Source organism: Prenolepis imparis, unplaced genomic scaffold, assembly GCF_030444845.1.
Source record: "Prenolepis imparis isolate NDT839.2.m4 unplaced genomic scaffold, iyPreImpa1.0 SCAF_6, whole genome shotgun sequence".
NCBI classification, from domain to species: Eukaryota; Metazoa; Arthropoda; class Insecta; order Hymenoptera; family Formicidae; genus Prenolepis; species Prenolepis imparis.
In genome coordinates this window covers 713,198-735,137 of record NW_028141164.1, presented here as the reverse complement: position 1 = coordinate 735,137, position 21,940 = coordinate 713,198, and the positions used below count along the sequence as shown (strand labels likewise).

The window sequence follows — 21,940 nt, the reverse complement described above, 5'->3', positions numbered from 1 at the left end:
TTATAAAATCTCCACACAGTCTTTTAATATAAAATAATATAGAATAAGCTACTTGTATATTCCTGATCAGTTCTTCTGACATCCTGTGTGATGAAGATGGATACGCGTTAATACAAAATTTGATCCTTTGGATTTGGTAACAGTGCATACTCTTTTATTATTTTAATTTTTCGATAATTTAACACACGGGAATACGCGGGAATCTAGAGGACGAATTTCTGACGTCCATACCCAATCTATTCCGTAAACTAAGTTGCGTTTTTGCAGCATCTCTCAGACTATATAAGTGTGTGAGTTCAACAGTTGTACGAGACAATTCCAAAGCTTTTTCAAATAATCTTATTGCTTCCTCTATGTTTCCTCTATAAGAAAAAAATATAATTGATTAATAAAAATATATTCACGAAACATACCAAGTTTTAATCATACAGAAAGAATGCATTAAAAAAAATATACCTTTGCACTTCAAAACTTCCTAAAGATTCATATGCTTGCTCACATTTGTCATCCATTTCTATTGCTTTGCGAAAATATTCCACAGCTTTATCGATATTACCGTTCCATTGTATTTGCAATAAGCCTTTATGTACATAGATAATTGCATTTGTTGGATCTTTCTCTATTGCTTTAGCAAAATACATATTCGCTTTGTCATATTGCTCAGTTTCAGCCATCATCTATAATAATCATTGAAAATTTAATCGATCAGAATACATACAGTAATAGTAATAATTTATTATTTACTTTTTTTTTAAATTTACGATTTACTTTTTATTATTTCTTTTAATATTCAAAAATTTCATCTACATACCTGAGCATACAACATATAACAATCGGAACGATCCGGGAATTTTATGAAAGCTTTCTCAAAATCTTTCATTGCCTCTTCAACTAATTCCGCATCTCTGTTGAAAATTGCAAAACGATAATCTGTGTAACATTTTTGCACATATGCAGCACCAAAGTCTGGATTATATTGAATCGCCTTATCATAATCGCTTTTAGCTTCATCTATTCTATTCAGAAGTAAATACACCTAAATTGAGAGAAAATATATATAGTATCATTGTTATTAAATTATTTTGATAGACGTATAACTTTCATAAAAATATGCAATAAAAAAATATAATACCTGTCCTCTATGATGATAAATATCACCATAATTTGGATTCATATTAATAGCTTGTTCAAAATCCTTGAAAGCCATGTGTGACATGTCGAGTTGCATATGTAACGTCGCCCTCTTTATTAGGGCATTTACTTTTACATCTTTGGACGTTTCTTCGCTATTTAATATTCTATTGAAATCTTTCATCGAAGCATCATGCTGACCCAAGAGAAGATGAAACGTAGCACGTAAAAGTAGTACTTCCATTTTAGATGAAGGTAATGTATTAAATTCGGAACTCTTATTAATGATTTCTGTACACAATGGTATTATTTCATCGTACTCTTCGTTTTTCAATGCTTCTAATGGTTTCTTGAAAAATCTGTGATAAATAATGATAAATATTACAATTAAATTAAAAAATAAATATTATAAATTACTATAGAAGCGCTCTTTTACTAATTCTTACTTTGGAATATCTTCTGCATGTTGAAGTCTAGTAAATACTGGATCGTTAGGAAAAGATATAATGTAAGTTTTAAGGAAATGTTTGCTTGGCAGTAAAAATTTTTTGTTTGCTAAATTTTCCTCTACATGTTGCTTTCCTAAAAATAACTTTTACTTTATTATTTCATCTTTTTAGTTTTTAGTTTTTTTACTTGTTAAAAACAGGATTTTAATTAACATTGAAATATTTTTGCATGTGTGTAACTCACCAAGCTTTGCCAAGATTTTATCAGCCATTGCAAGGGAAGTATGATTACAAAAGCCTTCATAAATACATGCGGCAGTGGCATCTTCCAAGGCGGCTTCCAAGTCTCCTATGTATTCCAAAGCACGTGCTCGGCGTAATAAAGCTTTTGCATATTTTGGATTTAATTCCAATGCTTTTGTACAATCTGCCTTTACAGCACTAAATTTTCTCTGCAAGTTTACTATTATAATGTATAAGAACTAATAATTATTATAATACATATAATTAATTCAGACAATTAACAAATACACTTGCATACTAAATATATCCATATATTATTGTATTCAATTATATTACCAATTGTTCGTACGCAGCTGCCCTATTTTGATAAAAAGTTGCCAGATCCTCTGTATTCTCCTTTGGACAAGTATCAATCGCTTTATTATATAGTACTATGGCTTCATCATATTTTCCCATTTTGAATTGTGCATTTCCTTCATTCTTGTATTTCTGCACCTTTTGTAAAGGAGTCTAGAATAAAAGTTTGCATGAATTACCTATATTTTGTATCTACTATCTCCATCATTCTATCTTCTATAGTTTATGATAATTCGAAGATATATATATATATATATATGGAATATACAGTGCCATTGTGATCACATGAGCAATTATTTTATTGAAAAGTTGTATATTCCTTTTAAAAGATAGATGACGAAAATCTATTTATCAAAAATTTATTCTATAATCTTGTCAAAATTCTCATTTATTCTCATTTATTCTCATTTATTGAATAATATCATTTGTACATACTTCTATTTACTGAAAAATTATCACTTGTGATAACAACAGCAATAACTCAACGTAATTCTATGACTCATCATTGGCAAAAAGTAATATATCAATTTATGTTATCGCTTTTCAACAATTAAAAAAATATCGACAAATATAATGTAGAAGATATTTTTTCATTTTTTCCCTTAATTAACTATAGTGACTGTAAAAATTGATGATCTCTCTGAGCAAGCAGTCTTAACCTTGGGCTCAGCGGGGGAAGGCACTTTCGGCGGATAGTCGCTGTCGATGGAGATCTGCTTGTCGGCGGACGCGCCGTTCTCCCTTAATGACACGTCGCTCCTGAACTCGTCGCGTTCCGACTTGCTAGTCCTGTCGCTGCCACTGTTGCTCTTGTTCTTGTAATACATGTAGCCGAGGCCGAGGGCGACCGGCGCCCCGACCACCAGGGCGAGTTGCCATTTCGGCAGCGGGCTGCTGCCAGCCACGCCACTCGTGGCGGTCATTATTCCCTCGAATTTCCTTGCGAAATTATTGTTCGCGCGTGGACACGATCACGATGCGATAAACGCACCGGTGCGACCACGACGGAGATGACCGCGAATCTCCTACCTCGATGTAATTGGCGAGAATGCAAAGGGAAAACGCCAGGTCCGGGCGACGATCATGCGGATAAACGCGCACTTTGTTCCAAGATCCGGTGCAGCTGCTAGTGCTGCTACTTGGCGTTGCACACGATCCTCCTGATCGTCGTCGACGAAATGGATTTTATCGGGTATCGGATATGCGGATACTATTTCATGACGGCTCGCCAGAGTCGAGTGAGATAGAAACACTCGCCGCGCCCTCTCTGCAAGAAACACTCGGAAAAAATATATAACATACCAGGTGTCCCATTTTAAAGGACCCACTCAAATATCTCATTGTCAGAAACACTGCGTTAAATCGAAAAATGTTTCCTACAAAAGTTGTAGGGTTTCGAGGGGGACATAACATAGTAATATTCATTTGACCTTGGGCGGCATCTCCAAGGTCAAGTGAAGGTGAGAAGGTGAATTTTGAAGAAAATAAAAAAATTCTTCAGATTAGCTGAAAGTTCAAATTAATTAGTAGAAAAAGATGTTATAATAAAAAAATATGGGTTTCCATTTAAAAAATTTATTCTCACCTTCACTTGACCTTGGAGACGCCGCCCAAGGTCATATGAATATTACTATGTTATGTCCCCCTCGAAACTCTACAACTTTTGTAGGAAACATTTTTCGATTTAACGCAGTGTTTTTGAGATATTTGAGTGGGTCCTTTAAAATGGGACACCCGGTATATATAATTTAAAAATGTCTAATTTTATTTTATTTTGTTGACAGGAAAATATAAATGTGTTTATATTTTTTTTTTTTTGCGTGTATTGATTAAAATGGTCCACCGTGTATATATTTTAATAGTATATTTTGTATAATAGCCAGAAAATTAATTTTTCATAACGCTAAACGCTAATTGTGCATATTTCAATATACAAATAAAATCTATTTATAATTTTTTATTAGTATAGACATATATTTCTATGAATCTCACACGAGATACAGTTCACAAAAAATATATAAATATATATAATAATAATAATAATAATATATATAATAATGATGATAATAATAATAATTACACACGTGGCGAGAGATATTGAAACCCTTCCCCCCCTCTCCTAGGAAAATTACTAATGTCACACTTCCATTTACACAATGCAGAATTCACAATACGTCCTATATCTGACACGTATCTGTCCAATAGAAGAGCTAGTTTTCTAGTGATTAAACTAGCACTATTTTGGAATTTAGAAAATAGATATTCGATATTCGATAATCGACTTACGATAAGCATCTCTAGCCGGAAAGATGGCGACGATCTGTCAACAGCAGTTACGTTTTATCAAATACTATGCCACTGCTAACCCATTGCAACTGAGAAAATTCGCAAAATATGAAAGCTTTCGCCTCAAAGCATGCTAAACGACCGAAAGTGTTCTTTTCGTCGTAGATCATTTTAACGGACATCGAATTTTTGCGTATTCTACATATCTGAATATTCGCTGCGACATTTATTATTACAATGGCACTACAGGAGGACGAAAACACCTGGTAAGCTGATAAAAAGTTTTTTAATTTTTTTTTTTTTATTTTGTATACGCGAATGTCATTTTATTAACATACAATACAAAATTAATTAATCATTTATACGCGAATTAAGATCCGTAATATCCTTGCGATATACATATCAAATTTGTATGTAAAAAAAGTTTGAACGTAAGTTACATTATACGTATACAATCGTTATTTTATACGAAGTGCAGTAGAATGTAGCGGAGAAGTGTGACACGATACCTTTTCACAGTTTGCTAATTGTGCTAATTAATGTGTTATGTTCGTGCAGATTGTACAGTCAACATTCCTATATGTTGTACCCAGTTATTTTGCATCTTTATTTTTTATATACTTTCTTACAAATAACGTTTGTTCAGTTTTGATCTTTATATTAATTCTTTATTATTTCAGGATATTAGAATTGGAAGCAGCGCTTCTTGATACAGAAGCACCATCTGCGTCCGATATATATGCAATTTGTAAAGGCCAACCAATTCCTGCAAATTTAAGACCGGATATTTGGCAGGCTTGTCTATATGTTACTGATCGACGTGATCAATTGAGTCAGTTTAATGAAGTTTATGATTTACCTGAACAAAATATAATTCGTGATGATTGTCAACAATTAGTCGGTCAGTATGTAGAAAGGATTATGTAGATTTCTAATGGGTAGCTTTATTTATATTTTTACTAATTACTTATTTTCAAATATTACAGCAAAACTTGGCAATGAGGATGAAGATAAAGTTTCTGTGGTTTCTGACCTTGAATCTATATTAACATTTTATTGTAAAAGTAAATGCAAACAATATGAAAGAGGAAATGGATGGTTAGAATTATTGGCTCCTTTAATAGCTTTAAAATTACCACGTGCCGCAACTTATAATCTCTTTGAGGCAATAAGAGATGTCTATATCCCAAGGTATACATATAATGCGAGCGATTTGTTGACAAGAACCATGTTAATGTAAAAATCACTTATTTATAATTTTTTTCATACAAAATATTCTTGTAGAGGTGAAACATATAGTTCAGTTTTAAGATTACTGTTACTCTATCATGAACCAGAATTGTGTTCGTTTTTGGATACAAAAAGGATATCACCCGATCAATATACAAAAGTATGGATGAATACATTGTTTGCTGGTGTTTGTTCATTGCCAGCAATCTGTACTATGTGGGATCTATATTTTATGCAAGCTGACCCATTTTTCATGCTATTTCTCTCACTTATTATGATTATAAATGCCAGGTAAATTTTGAGTAAATTAGTATTTCGTTATATTTGTTGGTAACATTATATAACTTAATTCTCATCTTGTAGAGAGCAAATTTTAAGTATGAAGGACAAGGACAAACAAAATATAATAGATGCCATAGCAATAATGCCATGTGCTCTAGAAGCAGAGGATGTAACTGATTTCTGTTCATTGGCACAGTACTATGCAATGAAAACGCCAACGTCTTTTAAACAGGATTTGTATCCTATAATGTTTGGTGAAAATTCTGACGAGAAATTAATATCTCACGCATTATGCTTACCAGTATCGGCGCAAGAATTAGTAGAAAATGCTATCGAAGCTCCATCCATATCTAATAATACTGTCGAGACTGTTCGATTCTTTCTTGTAGATTGTAGACCTGCAGAACAATATAATGCAGGTCATTTACCAACAGCATTTCATCTCGATTGTAACTTGGTAAATATTTAAACAATTATAAAAATATTTTTGAAAGACTTAAAATTTATCAAGCCAATTTTTTTTAAAACTTACTGAAATGATGTATATATTTGCATGTATTTTATAATTTTTTCGTATATATTTAAAATTTAAAACAAATACAAAAAAAAGAGTAAATATATTTGTATATTTTTAGATGCTTCAAGAACCTGCCGCGTTTGCCACCGCGGTGCAAGGTTTATTGCAAGCTCAACGTCAAGCGTTAGCTGTTGGCTCGCAGGCTGGTGGAGAACATCTTTGTTTTCTAGGAAGTGGTAGACAAGAGGAAGATCGTTATACGCATATGGTAGTAGCATCCTTTTTACAAAAGCATACACAATATGTGAGCATGGTCACATCTGGATATCAAGGTAAATATATTTTTATTAATTTTTTTATTTTAAAGTTTATAAATCATATAATTGTATCGTTATAATTTATTTTGTTTTCAGCCATTCATGAATATTTTGGCGATGAAGTGGTATCAAGTCTCATCGATCACAATTCGCAACATTGTTTGGTGTGTAATACTAACATGTCGGAAGAAAATTCAAACGAAGCGAGCCCGGTGAAACTTAAAAATAACAATTCCGATCTCTTGGGGAAAATCGGATTAGCTATGAAATTAAAAAGCCAAGAAGTAAAAGGAAAGCTGTTCGATTATATCGTTAATCCTACGGCGAATATTAATAGCAATACAGAAAAGAGAGATGGCAAAGATTTAGACTACATTAAACGTCAAAGAAAAACCGCACCTGTGTTTAGTATAGACGATGATCAAGAGATAGGTAAATATTTATTCTTAAATGATTTATAAATTGCTTAAGATAAGAAAAAATAATTATAAATTATCTGACAAATCCATCTCTTGTAGATATGACTATGACTAATAATGAAAGTGAAGAGCCTATTGAAGTAGTATCTATACAGCAATGGATGAAAGATCCTAAGTTATTACATTCCTTTAAATGTCAAGAGGTGAAAGTCAATGGTGATCTCTGTGATAGGTAAATGTATAACAAATTTTGTATAAAGAAATTTTTTTTTTGCACAAAATCAATCGCATTTACATACATATTTCCTCTATTTCAGTCAACTACTGGTTACCGATAGTCATCTCATAGTACTACGAGAAATCCCGGAGCGAAAAGGTGCTGCGCATGTAATCGTGAAACGTCCCTTAACGAGTATCGTTAAAATAACATCGAGAAAGCGACATGCCGATCTAATAACCTTCAAATATGGTACAACACAATATAACGATACGGTTATTTCCGATATGGATAAGTTTCTTATACCCAACGCAAGCGAAGCGACTAAATTGATTACGCAACAAATTATGAAACAATTAAATACATCAGACTAATATCACAGATACATATTTTATTAAAAAATTTCGAATTACTGTACAGAAATCATAAAATCCAATTTTTGATGAAAAATTTTCCTAACAAATTCAGTTTTGACAATATGCAAAGGTACTTTAATATCTTTGTATAGTTATTTAGATTTTTATTTGTTTATGTACATATATATTAAAGTTATTAAAATTAATATAAAAGTATATATAATAAAGTAATTAAAAATTCAGAATATTAAGTGAAAATATTTCTGATTGTTAATATGTTAAAATAATTCTATATAATTTCTTATATTTAATTAACACAATAATTTTATGTGTGTACATCATTTAGATTTTTATAATTTTTCTCAATATCAGGGTGAAATGACTGACCTAAAAACTAATGCGTTCATAACTTTGTTCACATTTATATCACATTTACATATAATTGTTATATTAATCACATAAGAGAGAATACATTTCAGATTTTTATTAGAAGCATTTAAAGGCCTTAAATTTTTTGTTTTCAGAAAATTCATAATGCTAATGATAGTTAAAACTTCATATTTCATTAGACTGAAATCTTGTAGGGAGAGAGATATATATATGAGGAGAAAAAATATTAACAATTTTAATATTGCTTTTAACATACATGTGCCTAACTAATGCACGTTGTTAATTGTTATTTTGTTGTGACACACATAATGTAAATGAATATTAAAGTAAAAATATTAATCTAATTGGCAATTCTGGTCCTAATTCGATTTTAATATATTTAGTATCTATTTTACATAAAATTTGCATTTTGTAGATTGCCATATTGTGTTTTTGTAAGGTAAATCTATTTGTACAAATTATGTAAGTGATTATTAAGTGCAATATTTATAACCAAATAATATCTTTCACACTTGTTTATTATTGCTAGCATTTTTCAAAGATTATTTAAAAAACTACATCAAAAAGGAATGTTTTGAAAAAAGATTAAATTTTCTTGTTAAATATATATATATATATAAAACTTGTAATAATTCATAACTGCATTAATTCTGATTATAATTTCTGATAATACCAATCATAGAATGAGACAACATCTTAACATATGTTCTACTAATAAATATAAATGAGTTTTCTTGCAGCTATTTAAATATAATCTATAAGAATATGACTTTTTTAACATTTATTCATAACATTTATAAAAGAACACGTTTATAAAACTAATTAAAAATTCATTGTATATAAAATATATAAAATGCAATTTAAATATCTACAAATTAGAAAAAATTTATCAAAAGACTAGAAAATATATATATATTGGTGATAGTTTTATCACAAATTTGCTAATAACTATATGCAACATATACTTAATTTTTTCAACTTTCTTAATATGTAGTATGTACACATCATGTGTGTATATGTGATAGAACTTTTCCATGTACTGAGCTTCCAAATAAACAATTTGGAAATTCTAAATATAAATAGAAAATAAACTACATATAAATAGCATTCAAAAATTGAACATTTAAATTGTGTATGTGTGTATATAAAGCTTGACAACTTCTAGATACCTGTTTATAGGCATGTGTGTGTGTGTGTGTATATATATATATAAAATAAAAAGGTGTGTGTATAAATATATAAATAAAAAGGCTATGTGTTATAATATAAAAAATAATATATACATATATATATAAAATAAAAAAGATTTTAAAGTAATCCCTTTATCATTTTGCACATTATATTCCTTTATTGAATTGCATGAACTAGTATATAAGATGTATTTACAAGTTGTATAAATATATTATAAATATATATTTTTTGTATATCTTAATTTACTCTTATTTTTGAATTTATTTAAAGAGATAAATGTAAAAAAATATAAAGTTATTTGAATTTTGTAATTTGACACACACATATACACAATTTCTGTTATTGTAAATAGCAAAGGGATTAATATTTTTACTTAGATCTTATAATCTGAAACTGCTTGATTCTTCAATTTGTTAAAGGAAATTATAACGTCTTGATTTTTAAACAATAATTGTATTAAAATTAACATATTAAAAGTTACACAATATATAACATAATTATTAAGAATTATTTAAAGCTTGTGTTATCACAAGAAAAAAACTTGTAACAATATTAATGTATGTAGTAATACACTGTCACTGGTTCATAATTTTGATTGTGGCACACACATTTATTATTTAAAAAATTTAATATTGTTATTGAATTTAATATTGTGTGTTTATACTAAAAGTTTTCTGCTTTCTATTGTTTCTTTAGATTGAGTGTTTTGTACAGGATTTCTTGAATATAAAATAATGGCAAAACTTACCATAGCTATAGAAATGACAGTGTTTGTATTAATAACTATATTAAATAAAATCCAGCACAGCACTGCTGTAAAAATCAGTTCCATTGCACTAGCAAAAGTCTTTAATATAGAATTTAAAGTTTTCAAAAAGAAACTTGTTATTATTCCAACAATTGCATTATTTAACATAATTAATATTATTTTTGGTTGCAAAGATGAACTAATTTCAATATTACTGAATGTATCGCTAACACTATTCTTAAATGTAGTTAGTAAAATAATTGCTACAATATTGCAGAAAATACTGTCTATATACATAAATACATTTTGTACAAAAATGTCAATGTCGGCACCTTGCTGCTTGAGCAAGTACTCGTTATAAACACCAGCTAAACAAGAGCATGTCGTCTGAAAGCAGAAAATTTTTCAGAAAACAACAATAATTACAGTCATACAAATATCATTATGTAGCAAAATTCAATATACCTGTACAAGAATTAAAAATAGAGAAATATCTACATGGAATTCTGCGTCAAAGACATGGATGTCAAAATGCTTTACCATACAACCAACTGTCAAGATCACTAATGAAAACCACTGTATCGCAGACAATTTTTTACGAAAAATAACCTAGAAGAAATTAAAATTCTCACATAAGACTCGTTCAACATTTATAACCATTCTGTTATCGTGCTAAAAAATGTATCAATGTTATCAAATATACTTGAAATATGATTCCCGTAAGCACAACGCGAAGTTGCAGCAAGATATAGTAAGTTGTAGGATCAAATCTAGCCAAATTGACAAATGCTAGATTGTTGTAGAGACAGTATAAAAATGCAGGTATCATATACAGTAGAAGCACTAAAAATGGACAGAAATGTTCTTTAGCCTTTTACGAATTTCAGATGTTTATAGCACAAATTTATGGAATTCTCTTTATCTGTTATTTTGGTCTCACCCTTTTTATTCTTTTTTGTCTCCTGAAGAAGAGTTAAAATACTATTGCTGTAAAGTACAAAATAAGTTAATACAAAACTAAGATGATCGATTATACAAAATAAATTTCCAACTTGTTTACTTACTCCTTGCAATAAAGTGCTGTAGATATAATCAATTTTAAAACTTCCGTCATCAACACAACCGCCACAGTATTATACTCATAGCGACCGCTTCTTTGAGACCATGTCACAAGAATACCTATAGCAAATTTATTGTCATGAATTTTGGCATTATTCTTTCATGACATATAATTAACATATAATTAATACTTTTGTTAAACGTGTAGCACTTTATTCTTTTGTCGATTTATTATTGATAAATGGCAAAATGTGATCGTGTCAAATCGACATACCTTGATTTATAAAGAGAGCTATATAGGAAATAAATATAACAGAACTCCATCTTCCTGGAAATAATTCGCTCCAACTTATTCCTCCCATTTTTCTCTTTTCCTTAACAATATCAACGTACACAATTTTGGCAAAGCATTGTGTGACGACGGTTCCTTTACCGTATTTCACCGTTATCGGTACGCATATTAATGCCAAATCATCACGCACTAATCCACACCAGCGATATTACTTAGTTATAAATTAAAAAGACACATCTACGCGTGTACGTTATGCCACATTTGTTCAACCCACAACTTAAAAAAATCTCTCAAATTCAATATATACATCTATATATATACATATTCGTATGTATATGTATAAATCGACAAGTCAGAGATATTTTCGAGTTTTACTCGTTTCACTTTTTAAACGTATCATTTCTATACACATTTTCGTTATAAAATTTAGGTTTGTTCTTTATTGCTGAACTTTCTACACTAGTGTACACTAGTGACACCAAAGCGTTCTTTATTGCAGTGCAAGATAGCACTGGTTCGTTCTTTAATGCTGGGTCCACAATAGATGATTTAAGCCCTAACAGTGGATCCACAATAGGTGATTTAAGCCCTAAGCCTTAAGAAATTGACCAATCACAGTCGAGTTTTCTCCTCATACTTGACTGCGATTGATCAATTTCTTAAGGCTTAGGACTTAAATCACCTATTGTGGACCCAGCGTAAGGGCTAGTCTACAATAGAGTCGTAAGGTCGTAAACGTAAGAAATTGACCAATCACAGTTGAATTCGAGGAGAATAATCGACTGTGATTGGTCAATTTCTTACGTTTACGACCTTACGACTCTATTGTAGACTAGCCCTTAAAGAACAAACCTATCTTCGATTCTCTCAGCTGTGGTTGAACGAGATCCTCAACTCGATCTCTTTGGTCCAGGCGGAAGCGCCGCGTTGCAAAATACGCCGCAGCCAATCACAGCGATCGATGCTTGGGGTTTTTCCACCTGACCGACCAATCGAAAAATCAATCCCGTATTGAATTGGCCAATGAGCGACGCGGACGACTTGGCGCTCCGAATGTTTCGAAGCGTTTTGTTCGGCGCAAGAAGTTGTCGGACAGCCAATTGCACGATTGACGCGATTTCTATTTGTCGAACAAGTGTTCATTCATCGATCATCCGATTCAGGATTCATCTGATAACTGCGACTTTGAAATTTAAAGCTCATTAGCCAATTACTACACGCAATCTCGCCGGTCTCCCCTCCCTGTCCTTATTTACACACGTACGTACATATGTATATGTTGCTCTCTCCGTCCTTTTTCTTCTAAATGCATTCCATTCGTCGTCTCTTTTCCGCAACTTTGCGGAATCGAGCGGTAAAATCGGAGGGGCACGGCTACACTATCTATTCATTATCTATTCGTAGAAGTCGGATATAGGGGTGATTTAAAAACTCGAACTCGACTCCTCGAAGAGGAGATCCTTGTGCGCACTTGTTATCAAACGTTGCGCGCGCGTATATATGTGCGCGTGGATATGACAGATACCGTAATGGTTCCGTGATAGCGTGGGCGTATATGTGATTATATGTGCGGTGCGTGATATTTTGTGTTTTCTCCTGAGTACCGGCTCTCTTGAAATAATAATAAATCTTTCCGAATTCGCCTGCTCGCTATAGCTTCTATTTTTATTTTTTACTTTGACAGATCCATGCGTAGATGAACCTGTATTATTAATGTACCCAGCGGATCACCCTGCATCATGCAATAATATTGTTCAACCTGTCAAACGTTCTCGACGTGATAATTCTTATTAATTATGGGTAAGTTTGCGATAGCATTGAATATTTTTTATGAAGAATAATTACGTATATTGTTTTTTCAGAGGATTCTACGGAAGCGCAAAAGTGGCAGCAGCATCTGTCCCTGTTGCGAGAGCAATATGTCAATTTGTACAATGCAAACATAGAACTGCAAAAGGAGTACGCTATCGCTACAGCTGAGAAGCAAGAGGGTGGATTTGTCAGTAGGCTTCTGGCAACTATAGCATCTTTATATTGTCAACATCGTTACAGGTATCTTATATATAACTTGAAACTTTGTGTATGTTTTTTATACAAAAATGTAATATAATATAAAATTATATATTTATAATAAATATTATCTTGGAAATATATTTATTTTCAGTGATATAAATATAAAACTGATTGATCAAGAAATACCAGCACATAAATTTGTATTGTCTGCCAGGACTGATTTCTTCAGTGACGCAGCTCTTGTTGAAAAAACTGTTTTAGGTAACATACTTATGTCTGTTTATTTTATATCTGTGATTAATTTATTTGTGATTATGAATTATATTCATTACATATTTATTGTATAATTATTTTTAGATTGGAGCACGTTAAATAGCAGTGTTGCATTAGTGTTGTTAAAATGGATTTATACCGGCAAAGTGTCTCAAAAAAATCTAACATTGGATTTAATGAAAGCAGCAGCTGGCTTTCAATTGTCAGAAATGGTAGATCAATGTGAAAGATATCTGATTGGGACAGTGGGATTCAAGGATTGTGTGGTATTGTATGCAGCAGCTGAGGAATTAGGTACCTCAAAGTTAAAGGAGCATTGCAGTTCCTTAATTTCAGCACATTGGGTAAAATTACAATTAATAGTTTTAATTGTAATAATAAAACATTATTGTCTATGTGTTATATCTGAAATATTTATATAAATTTACAGGAAGATTTAACGGGCGAAGATTTCAAAGAGATGCCAGGTTCTCTATTGTACAAGTTGTTGCAAACTAAGAGTAAATATCCTTTACACGCAGCGGTACGCTTGATGCGCGAAGACGTCGTGTTTCTATACTTGGTGGAAAATAACGCCGAGGTAAGTTTCTTTTCTTGATAAAAAGTCAAACGTGATGTAATATGCATTGAAGTTAAATTTTATTGAAATAATTGAAATTAAACCTGTTTTGACACATGACAATTTATATATTTCAATTACAATATATAAACATAATATGAAAATACTGTGCTATTATAATGTACAGAGATTTAATATTATAATATTATGTTTGTTATAAGATATATTTTAAATATTTTAATATATTATCAATTTGCATATTCACAGCTGAAGTTTGAATATTAAGTATACTTGTATGCACTAAATTATTTTAATTATAAACATAAAATCTAAATTAATTTAAAATATAAATAACTTTTATTTTTTTTTTAATTTATTATCTTTTGATAATGCTTGAAAACATTAACAGTTACAATATTTGTTGCTACCAAAAGAATTATTTGAGTTACTTTGGGTTACTTTTATTAATTTTTTACATTATCAATTATTTGTTAAATTGTCGAGGCTCAGAGAGTAGAACGAATTGTATAATTAAACATATTTGAATAGTTCAAAGTAAATCATTCAAATTTAGGCAGTTTGAACAATGCCAAAGTCGAACTGCTTGGGGTCGCATAAAAATTACAAACATTAATAGAAATATTGATTAGCTCTATATTAAAGCTATTATCTAGTAATCGGCAGTTCGATAGTTTGATCCCAATCAATCACCCCATATAGATTAAGGCTCCTGGTCCCTAATTAATATTGTATTGAATCATAACATCAAAAATAAGAAAATGATTTCTTTACATTAAAGTAAATTTTCTTATTGCAACATATTATTCGTACTCGATAAATAGCTAATAAATTTCAACTGTCTGCTGTCAAACATGAGTGATGACATATAAGAAAACTTTATATTAATTTTGGTATTTCATAAGAAAACAATTTACATGATTTTTCGTTAATATCATAATATGATTATTGTGAGGGACCAAGAACTTTAAAAATTTTAATGGGATTATAACATATCTAGTGACTGAATCTGTTGCCTTGTAACAAGGCAACAGATTCAGTCACTAGATGCAATTAGGTGGATTGTTTGCCCTCCAAAGTTACATATATAATAGCTATAGCAAAAACTCTTGTAATTTCATTAATAATTTCAGACATTAAATTTATATAAAATGCATTATATGCATTGTAACATAATTTGCAAGTAGAAACATTCTAAATCATTTCTTTAGATATTTTTGATATAAATTGCAAATATAATTTAGAATTATTACCTATAACAAGATGATTCACAATTGACTAGCAAAAAATTTTTTTATCTTTATTTATCTTTGTGTGTAATATCAATTTTTTCAAATTATTCTAATTTATAAATAGAAATATAGATTTTAATAGTAAAATTAAAATTAAATTACTTAACAATTTTTTTAAATAAATTAGCTATTTATAGCCATTTACATTGGATAGACAATATTCATTAATATTTGTGTATTATATAGTACAATACTTGCAATTTGCTGTAAAGGCTCTATTTGTACTCCCATCATTATCAGAAGGGATGATATATCTTATATATGAAACACTTTCTTTTAAGTAACACATTGTGTGCCAACAATTGATAAATTTTAGATCAATCTTACAATCAATAGTGCTAAAATTGTTCCACATATTTTGTTAAACATCCCAATTTGCGAAGGAGATGAATTGCACAAGTGAAAACTACAAAAACAATATTCAGGTGGATCAGTCGGTGCTCCCCTATGTTCACCTATAAAGCAACCTTCGTCATAAGCAGTTGCTATGATCTCTTCCTTTTTGTACCACTGTTGATCGGCATCATTATAAACACGAGAGGTATATTTCTGCGGTGCGCAGTCTCTCTGAACAGTAGTAACTACAGATGCTAAAAGAAAATTTTCAAATTAACGGTTAGGCCATTGTCATTTAATGATTATTCTGTCGACATTTGTCAACCTACTTTTAGATTTATATTGAATAGTTCTCTTCATACAAAGTGTCGAAGTTTGACAGAATGTCTGAAATTTGGCACTCCCATCGAAATGAGAACAAAGCAAATCTGTGTCCTCTGGTCTTGTCAATGCCGTGAGACATTTGAAACACGAAATGCCTTCTGCCTGTGCTCGTGAAATATCTATAAATTTTATATTAATCTTTAAATTTTGTTCATTTTTCTGATTATACTAAACAAAATATAAAAGAAATGTACATACATGATAAAATACTGATATATAATATCATAATCTGTAGATTTAGCTTCAAATTGCACATTTTATTTGCATATAATAATATTTAGCTCATCAAGAAATAATTATTTAACTAAATCAACAATGAGGTATTTGTGTGATTAATTTATTTCGGCAATATCTGAAACAAGATCAATGTTCAAGATTAATATTTGATGTGAATTAAAATCATATAGAAATCTTTTATTTCTATTCTTGTTATACAAATTTAGGAAATTTAATTCTTTCTCTTTTAATTAAGTTGTTATTAAAAATTGTTTTTCAAATTTTTGTATTTATATGTATGGTTCATACACATTACAAAGAAATTTCATATAAATAATTAAATTTATATCTTATATAAGACCCTTTAATATCAAGATGAATATAAGTAATCGCTTTATTTTTTAGATAGATACCTTTCTCTTTAACATTTATTAAAAACTATCAGCTTTCACAATTGTCAGTCCTGTCTATTTCTGTTGCCAAGTTTCTAAATTATAATTTTCTGCTCTTATTATTTTCTTAATTAATAAGTAAACTGGCATATCAAAACCTCGTCAATACTCTGTATCTGTATATACATATATGCATATTCCGTTACCAAATACAGTAAGACACGGTCGTGGTGCGCACTTTTATCACAGTATTACAGCGTTCAGACGTATCGTGTAACGCATCATAACGATTTATTTTTCGCGATACGCACGCACGATGATACGATCGTCCAAGCCCTTTCCTCTGGCTTTTCTCGCTCTGGAAACGCATCGAGAGCGACTGGTCGACGGCTGATTACGGTCGGATGTCGGATGTACCGCGAGGCCACGTCATCTGCCTCGGCGGTTCTTTAATACTTCTCCGTCCTCCTCCATGTATATCAGAAAATAATCTCCATACACTTCCTCCGTAAACGCTTTTTCACACCGACCCGATCTTACTCGTGCCATTCCAGTGACTCGATCATCATCACCACCACCTCCTCCCCCTCCTTGTACGCACGCACGCATACACAGACGCACCTATCGTGGATCGCGGTCATCGTGCACGCGCTGATATAGGCAGTGGTTCTCAAATCTCTCACAATCTGTCTTTTGTGACATTAAACATTCAATATAAACAATTAAAATATCGCATATTTTTTTTATTAATTCAGTTTGAGTCATTTAATTTGATATATATTTATATGATCTGTCTTTCAAGAATAAAAGGAGATGACCACTTATCGCAGGACACCCTCTGTATATTCAGTCATATGTCATATTATATTATAGTTTAATTTTTAATTAATAAAATTTATATATATATATATTATAAAGGAATAGATATGCAATTGTATGCAAAATCATATTACAAAACTGTCAACACGACATATATGTATATCTGAATAATTAACATAAAACGTAACTTAACATATCTGAATATATAATTTTTCTTTAGATCGTTTCTCATGTTTCTATCATATTTAAAGTTTTGATTTTTCTGCTGAATATAAATTCTTAATTAAAAAAAAAACTTTTATACAGTAAAAAATATTGAAAAAAATTATTTATTTTTAAAAATTTTAATATTTCTTATCTTTTAATCATAACATGTGTTTATTTATATAGCTTCCAAAGGCAGTCAATGCTGTAGATCACAAAGGAGAAACGGCTCTAGAAGTTGCCCTGAAAAGTCGTCAACCATCTCTGGCTCGCACCTTGGTTGAACATGGAGCAGATCTGAGTGCGAAGGATGCGAGGGGTCTTTCTCTCCTTCATTCAGCAATTCTGAAAGGAGATTCTTATTCATCCGAATTTATAATCGAACAATTGGAAAACAATGGCAATGTGCAAAAGTTGTGTGAGCCTGTAAATATTATCGAGAACGCGAAAAATACAGCCGATCTCAAACAACTGGAAGGCTGTACCGCTTTACATCTAGTAGCGAAGCATAATACAGAAAGCATGTTAGCAGTTGGATCAAGATTACTTCAAGCAGGAATTGATCCAAATTTACAAGACCATAGAGGATGGTAAATATTGTATTCCTTTGACTTAAAGTCTCAAGATTGACATTACATTCCGAATAATGTAAAAGCTTAAAAATAATAATTATTCGTGGAATTCAAAATAGGATTTGTAGCTTTTATGTAATTTAATATCAAATATTATAATTTTGCACGTTTATTTATACTTACAGGACTGCGCTTCATAGTTGTATCTCGGAGAGAAACGATATGCTGTTTGATCTGTTACTCGAGGCAAAAGGTATAGATATAGATGAAACTACAAACGAAGATGACACACCATTATGTTTCGCGATGAAGACGGATCCCTTCAACGAGTACTTTGCGTCTAAGTTATTAACTAAAAGCGCTATACCGAATCCGATCTATAACACTACTGGGGATACATTGCTTCACATCTTGACGCGAGAATGTAGAGAAGGGGCGGCACTATTCTTAGTGGAATATTGTAAAAATAACTTAACGAAAACCAACAACGAAGGTTTCACAATATTACATGAAGCATGCAAGGTCGGCTTAAAAGATCTGTCTCGGGCATTATTAAAAAATGGATTTCCAACCGATGTCGTTACCTTTTCCACTGGTGACACGCCGATTCATTTCGCCACCTCGAATCTATACGCAGACATAGTCAATGAATTATTAGATACATCTGACTTTAGCGAGCAATTGACTATTAAGAATAAAGCGAACGAGACGCCTCTGAGCTTAGCTATAAAGGCACCATTCAAAAAAGGCAAAGATATCGTACTGGCTCTGATAAAAGCTGGGGCTGATGTGAATGAACGCAACAAGGAAGGCCTGACATTGTTGCATCAGGCAATACTGAAGGAAGATTCAGCTACCGCTATATTTCTCCTGGAAAATGGTGCTGACATGAATGCAAAGTGAGTTTATTAAAATTTACAAAAACCTATATTTATAATTGCAAGCTCGATTTATTAATGTATATTCGTATTTTAATATGTGCAGAACAGCCAATGGAGATACGCCGCTACAACTGTGCGTACATTGTAGACTGGCCGAAGTGGTGGAAGCTCTTTGTAGACGAGGAGTAGACACTTCAATAGGATGCCCGTTATGGGACGCTTTAGACTCTGATCAGGAAGATACCGCGTCAATCTTGGTTAAATACGGAGCGGATACCGATTGTTGGGGTCCTGGCCCCGATGGTTGTCAGCAAACGTTGCTACACAGAGCGATCGACGATAACAAGGAAGATATAGCACAATTTCTAATCAGAAGGTATCGATACGCGCATTCTTTTGCTAAAAAAAATTTTTAAATAACAATTATTTGTCAGAAACAAGAAAATATTTAAAATTAAAAAATTATCTTATTTTTTTTTTAATTTAATTTATATCGCGATATATAGATACGATTACGATGTAAAATATTGCAAATTTTGCACTATTTTGTTTCTCATTTTTAAATGATGATTTGTATCGCAGCGGATGCGATTTGAATGCTCCGAGACGACTTGGTTCAGACGGTGCCGGTGGAGATGAGGCGAGAGACGAGTGTACGCCGTTACATTTGTGTTGCCAATGGGGATTGGAGCAAGTTGTTCAAACGCTCATCGAACACGGAGCCGACGTGAACGCCCGCGACGCGGAGGGAAAGACTCCTGTGCATGTAGCGATACAGAATCAGCATTCGCAGATTATCTCTCTTTTGCTGTGTCATCCGAATATAGATCTGAATAAGAGGGACAAGAGAGGACTTACGCCATTCGCGACCGCCCTGACTGTCCGTAACAACAAAGCTGCGCAAGCGATATTAGAGAGATTACCCAAGGCCGCCGAACAATACGATAATAAGGGCAGAAACTTCTTGCATACTGCCATACAGAAGGGTGACATGGAGAGCATTCTATTTTTATTATCGATACAAGTACTTGAATTTAATTTACATAGATTGTAATGTGTGTGTATGTATCGCAAAGAACTGTAACTGTAGTACCGCTATTTCTCTTGTCATAGGTGGACGTAAATTCGAGAATACACGATGTTACACAAACGCCTCCGCTGCATCTTGCCGCTATGTCGGGAAACGAGATGTTGGTGCGAAGTTTAATCCTAGCAGGTGCTCGTGTTAATGATACTGATGCAAATAGGAACACCGCACTGCATGTGGCGGCTAAAATGGGACATGCTACTGTTGTCTCCGCGCTATTGCAAGTAAGAGACAAGTTGTTCAATTCAAAGAATCCACTAAATACCGAAATACTGACGGCGTACCTAATTTCGTTGCATTTAAGATATCCCGTTGAACAATCGATTGTTTGTTGTATAGAACAATATTAATTTCGACGCGGTGAATGCGGATGGCGATAACGCGTTGCATGTAGCTGTAAGAGAAGGTCATGTATCAGTGGTGCGAACGTTACTGACCGAGTGTACGCTGGACGCGGAAGCTGTGAATCTCAAGGGCCGTAATCCTCTACACGAGTTAGCCAGATGCGCGAGGGACAATGCTGCAACGATATGCGATCTATTTTTAGAATGCATGTCACAATATCCAGTCAATAACGCAGGTACAAGATAGACATGATAAATTTTGTCTTTTAAAAAGAGATTAATTAAACTAAAATTATTCTGAAAGAAAAATATTGTAATTTGTTTTTAATTAAACTCTCATATATTATACAAAACGTGTATGTTCTACAAAGTCTTTATTTACAGACTTGGATGGAAATACACCGTTGTTGATTGCATACATGAAGGGTAACGGCAATCTTTGTAGAACATTAGTAAAAGCCGGAGCATGCTTAGGTTCAATGAATAAAGATGGAATTACAATCTTCAATTATCAAGTAGCGACAAAACAATTATTATACAGACTATTAGACTCTCTAACACAAGAAGCGCCATGGTCTGACAAAGATTGCTGCTTAGAATGCGGAACGAAATTCTCTCTCACAATGCGCAAACATCATTGGTATGAATGATTTGTACTCTAACGACATTAATTGCATATATAAATCTCAAGGTGGCACAGTTTTCATTATATTTTTTTCTTTTTTTAGCCGGCATTGCGGACGAATTTTATGCAGTAAATGTTCGGGTCAGGATGTACCGATCTTGAAATTTGGTTTAAACAAGCCAGTACGTGTATGCAACATATGTTTTGATGTATTGCTGGGCACTGGCTCTCTGCAACCTTCATAGTTGAGAATTTATAAAAATTAATAGATCATTCCAATGTTTTTTATATGAAAAAAAAAAGCAGATATAGATATATATGAATTAATAGTCTGTGCGTATGTCATTGATATTTTATGTATCCTATTGTATATTGTTCACGTTAAGATTTGTTAAAACTAACTCGTAGAGTTGAAATACAGATGATGAAAAGACTGTGTCA

General features: G+C 31.9%; 5 protein-coding genes across 9 annotated transcripts; 2 read left to right on the top strand and 3 right to left on the bottom strand.

Moving 5' to 3' along the window:
- Tom70 (translocase of outer membrane 70) lies at positions 1–3,437 on the bottom strand. The gene is made up of 8 exons (XM_083039574.1): positions 2,840–3,437; positions 2,160–2,333; positions 1,825–2,032; positions 1,578–1,713; positions 1,133–1,490; positions 812–1,036; positions 457–677; positions 1–362 (listed from the first exon to the last, which is right to left on the bottom strand). Exons 1-8 carry the CDS (start codon positions 3,101–3,103, stop codon positions 179–181), a joined length of 1,770 nt encoding a protein of 589 aa, XP_082895700.1. The 5' UTR covers positions 3,104–3,437; the 3' UTR covers positions 1–178.
- A 1,015-nt stretch (positions 3,438–4,452) lies between these two features.
- Tbc1d23 (TBC1 domain family member 23) lies at positions 4,453–9,511 on the top strand. The gene is made up of 9 exons (XM_083039573.1): positions 4,453–4,732; positions 5,147–5,367; positions 5,453–5,657; positions 5,751–5,987; positions 6,060–6,435; positions 6,614–6,827; positions 6,909–7,244; positions 7,331–7,463; positions 7,549–9,511. The coding sequence occupies exons 1-9, from the start codon at positions 4,704–4,706 to the stop codon at positions 7,820–7,822; spliced, it is 2,025 nt and encodes a 674-aa protein (XP_082895699.1). The 5' UTR covers positions 4,453–4,703; the 3' UTR covers positions 7,823–9,511.
- Positions 9,512–9,619: 108 nt separating this feature from the next.
- Senju (UDP-galactose transporter senju) lies at positions 9,620–11,968 on the bottom strand. Its single transcript, XM_083039578.1, has 6 exons — positions 11,467–11,968; positions 11,198–11,312; positions 11,074–11,120; positions 10,837–10,976; positions 10,599–10,742; positions 9,620–10,520 (listed from the first exon to the last, which is right to left on the bottom strand). The coding sequence occupies exons 1-6, from the start codon at positions 11,552–11,554 to the stop codon at positions 10,044–10,046; spliced, it is 1,011 nt and encodes a 336-aa protein (XP_082895704.1). The 5' UTR covers positions 11,555–11,968; the 3' UTR covers positions 9,620–10,043.
- Positions 11,969–12,572: 604 nt separating this feature from the next.
- On the top strand, positions 12,573–21,932 carry LOC145937741 (ankyrin repeat and FYVE domain-containing protein 1). Of its 2 annotated transcripts, none has more exons than XM_083041050.1 (14): positions 12,573–12,744; positions 13,169–13,284; positions 13,347–13,536; positions 13,649–13,758; positions 13,855–14,114; positions 14,201–14,350; positions 18,177–18,580; positions 18,748–19,461; positions 19,547–19,819; positions 20,026–20,467; positions 20,557–20,754; positions 20,870–21,110; positions 21,259–21,514; positions 21,603–21,932. In XM_083041050.1, the coding sequence occupies exons 2-14, from the start codon at positions 13,281–13,283 to the stop codon at positions 21,742–21,744; spliced, it is 3,384 nt and encodes a 1,127-aa protein (XP_082897176.1). In that variant the 5' UTR covers positions 12,573–12,744; positions 13,169–13,280; the 3' UTR covers positions 21,745–21,932. The 2 variants fall into 2 exon arrangements, with proteins under 2 accessions (XP_082897176.1, XP_082897175.1); XM_083041049.1 differs by lacking the exon at positions 12,573–12,744 and adding an exon at positions 12,761–13,056.
- Positions 14,564–17,640, bottom strand: LOC145937742 (uncharacterized). Of its 4 annotated transcripts, XM_083041052.1 has the most exons (5): positions 17,174–17,640; positions 16,989–17,062; positions 16,558–16,711; positions 16,305–16,478; positions 14,574–16,229 (listed from the first exon to the last, which is right to left on the bottom strand). In XM_083041052.1, exons 3-5 carry the CDS (start codon positions 16,613–16,615, stop codon positions 15,952–15,954), a joined length of 510 nt encoding a protein of 169 aa, XP_082897178.1. In that variant the 5' UTR covers positions 16,616–16,711; positions 16,989–17,062; positions 17,174–17,640; the 3' UTR covers positions 14,574–15,951. The 4 variants fall into 4 exon arrangements, with proteins under 4 accessions (XP_082897180.1, XP_082897178.1, XP_082897177.1 ...); XM_083041051.1 differs by having other exon boundaries at positions 16,989–17,640; XM_083041053.1 differs by lacking the exon at positions 16,989–17,062.
- Positions 21,933–21,940: the final 8 nt, after the last annotated feature.

Bases quoted from the DNA above. Each gene is read 5' to 3' on its own strand.
- Tom70 (XM_083039574.1), bottom strand. From the start codon at position 3,103: ATGACCGCCACGAGTGGCGTGGCTGGCAGCAGCCCGCTGCCGAAATGG. The intron at 2,334-2,839 runs GTTAAGACTGCT...CTTTTATTCTAG, and splicing joins CTTCCCCCGCTGAGCCCAAG to ACTCCTTTACAAAAGGTGCA. The intron at 363-456 runs GTATATTTTTTT...TTTTTCTTATAG, and splicing joins GGAAGTTTTGAAGTGCAAAG to AGGAAACATAGAGGAAGCAA.
- Tbc1d23 (XM_083039573.1), top strand. From the start codon at position 4,704: ATGGCACTACAGGAGGACGAAAACACCTG. The intron at 5,988-6,059 runs GTAAATTTTGAG...CTCATCTTGTAG, and splicing joins ATTATGATTATAAATGCCAG to AGAGCAAATTTTAAGTATGA. The intron at 6,828-6,908 runs GTAAATATATTT...TTTTGTTTTCAG, and splicing joins GGTCACATCTGGATATCAAG to CCATTCATGAATATTTTGGC.
- Senju (XM_083039578.1), bottom strand. From the start codon at position 11,554: ATGGGAGGAATAAGTTGGAGCGAATTATTTCCAGGAAGATGGAGTTCT. The intron at 11,121-11,197 runs GTAAGTAAACAA...TGTACTTTACAG, and splicing joins ACAGCACTTTATTGCAAGGA to CAATAGTATTTTAACTCTTC. The intron at 10,743-10,836 runs GTATATTTGATA...AATTTCTTCTAG, and splicing joins TTACGGGAATCATATTTCAA to GTTATTTTTCGTAAAAAATT.
- LOC145937741 (XM_083041050.1), top strand. The intron at 14,351-18,176 runs GTAAGTTTCTTT...TTATTTATATAG, and splicing joins TGGTGGAAAATAACGCCGAG to CTTCCAAAGGCAGTCAATGC. The intron at 20,468-20,556 runs GTACTTGAATTT...CTCTTGTCATAG, and splicing joins TATTTTTATTATCGATACAA to GTGGACGTAAATTCGAGAAT.
- LOC145937742 (XM_083041051.1), bottom strand. From the start codon at position 16,615: ATGTGCAATTTGAAGCTAAATCTACAGATTATGATATTATATATCAGT. The intron at 16,479-16,557 runs GTATGTACATTT...TAAAATTTATAG, and splicing joins ATATATCAGTATTTTATCAT to ATATTTCACGAGCACAGGCA. The intron at 16,230-16,304 runs GTAGGTTGACAA...ATTTTCTTTTAG, and splicing joins TATTCAATATAAATCTAAAA to CATCTGTAGTTACTACTGTT.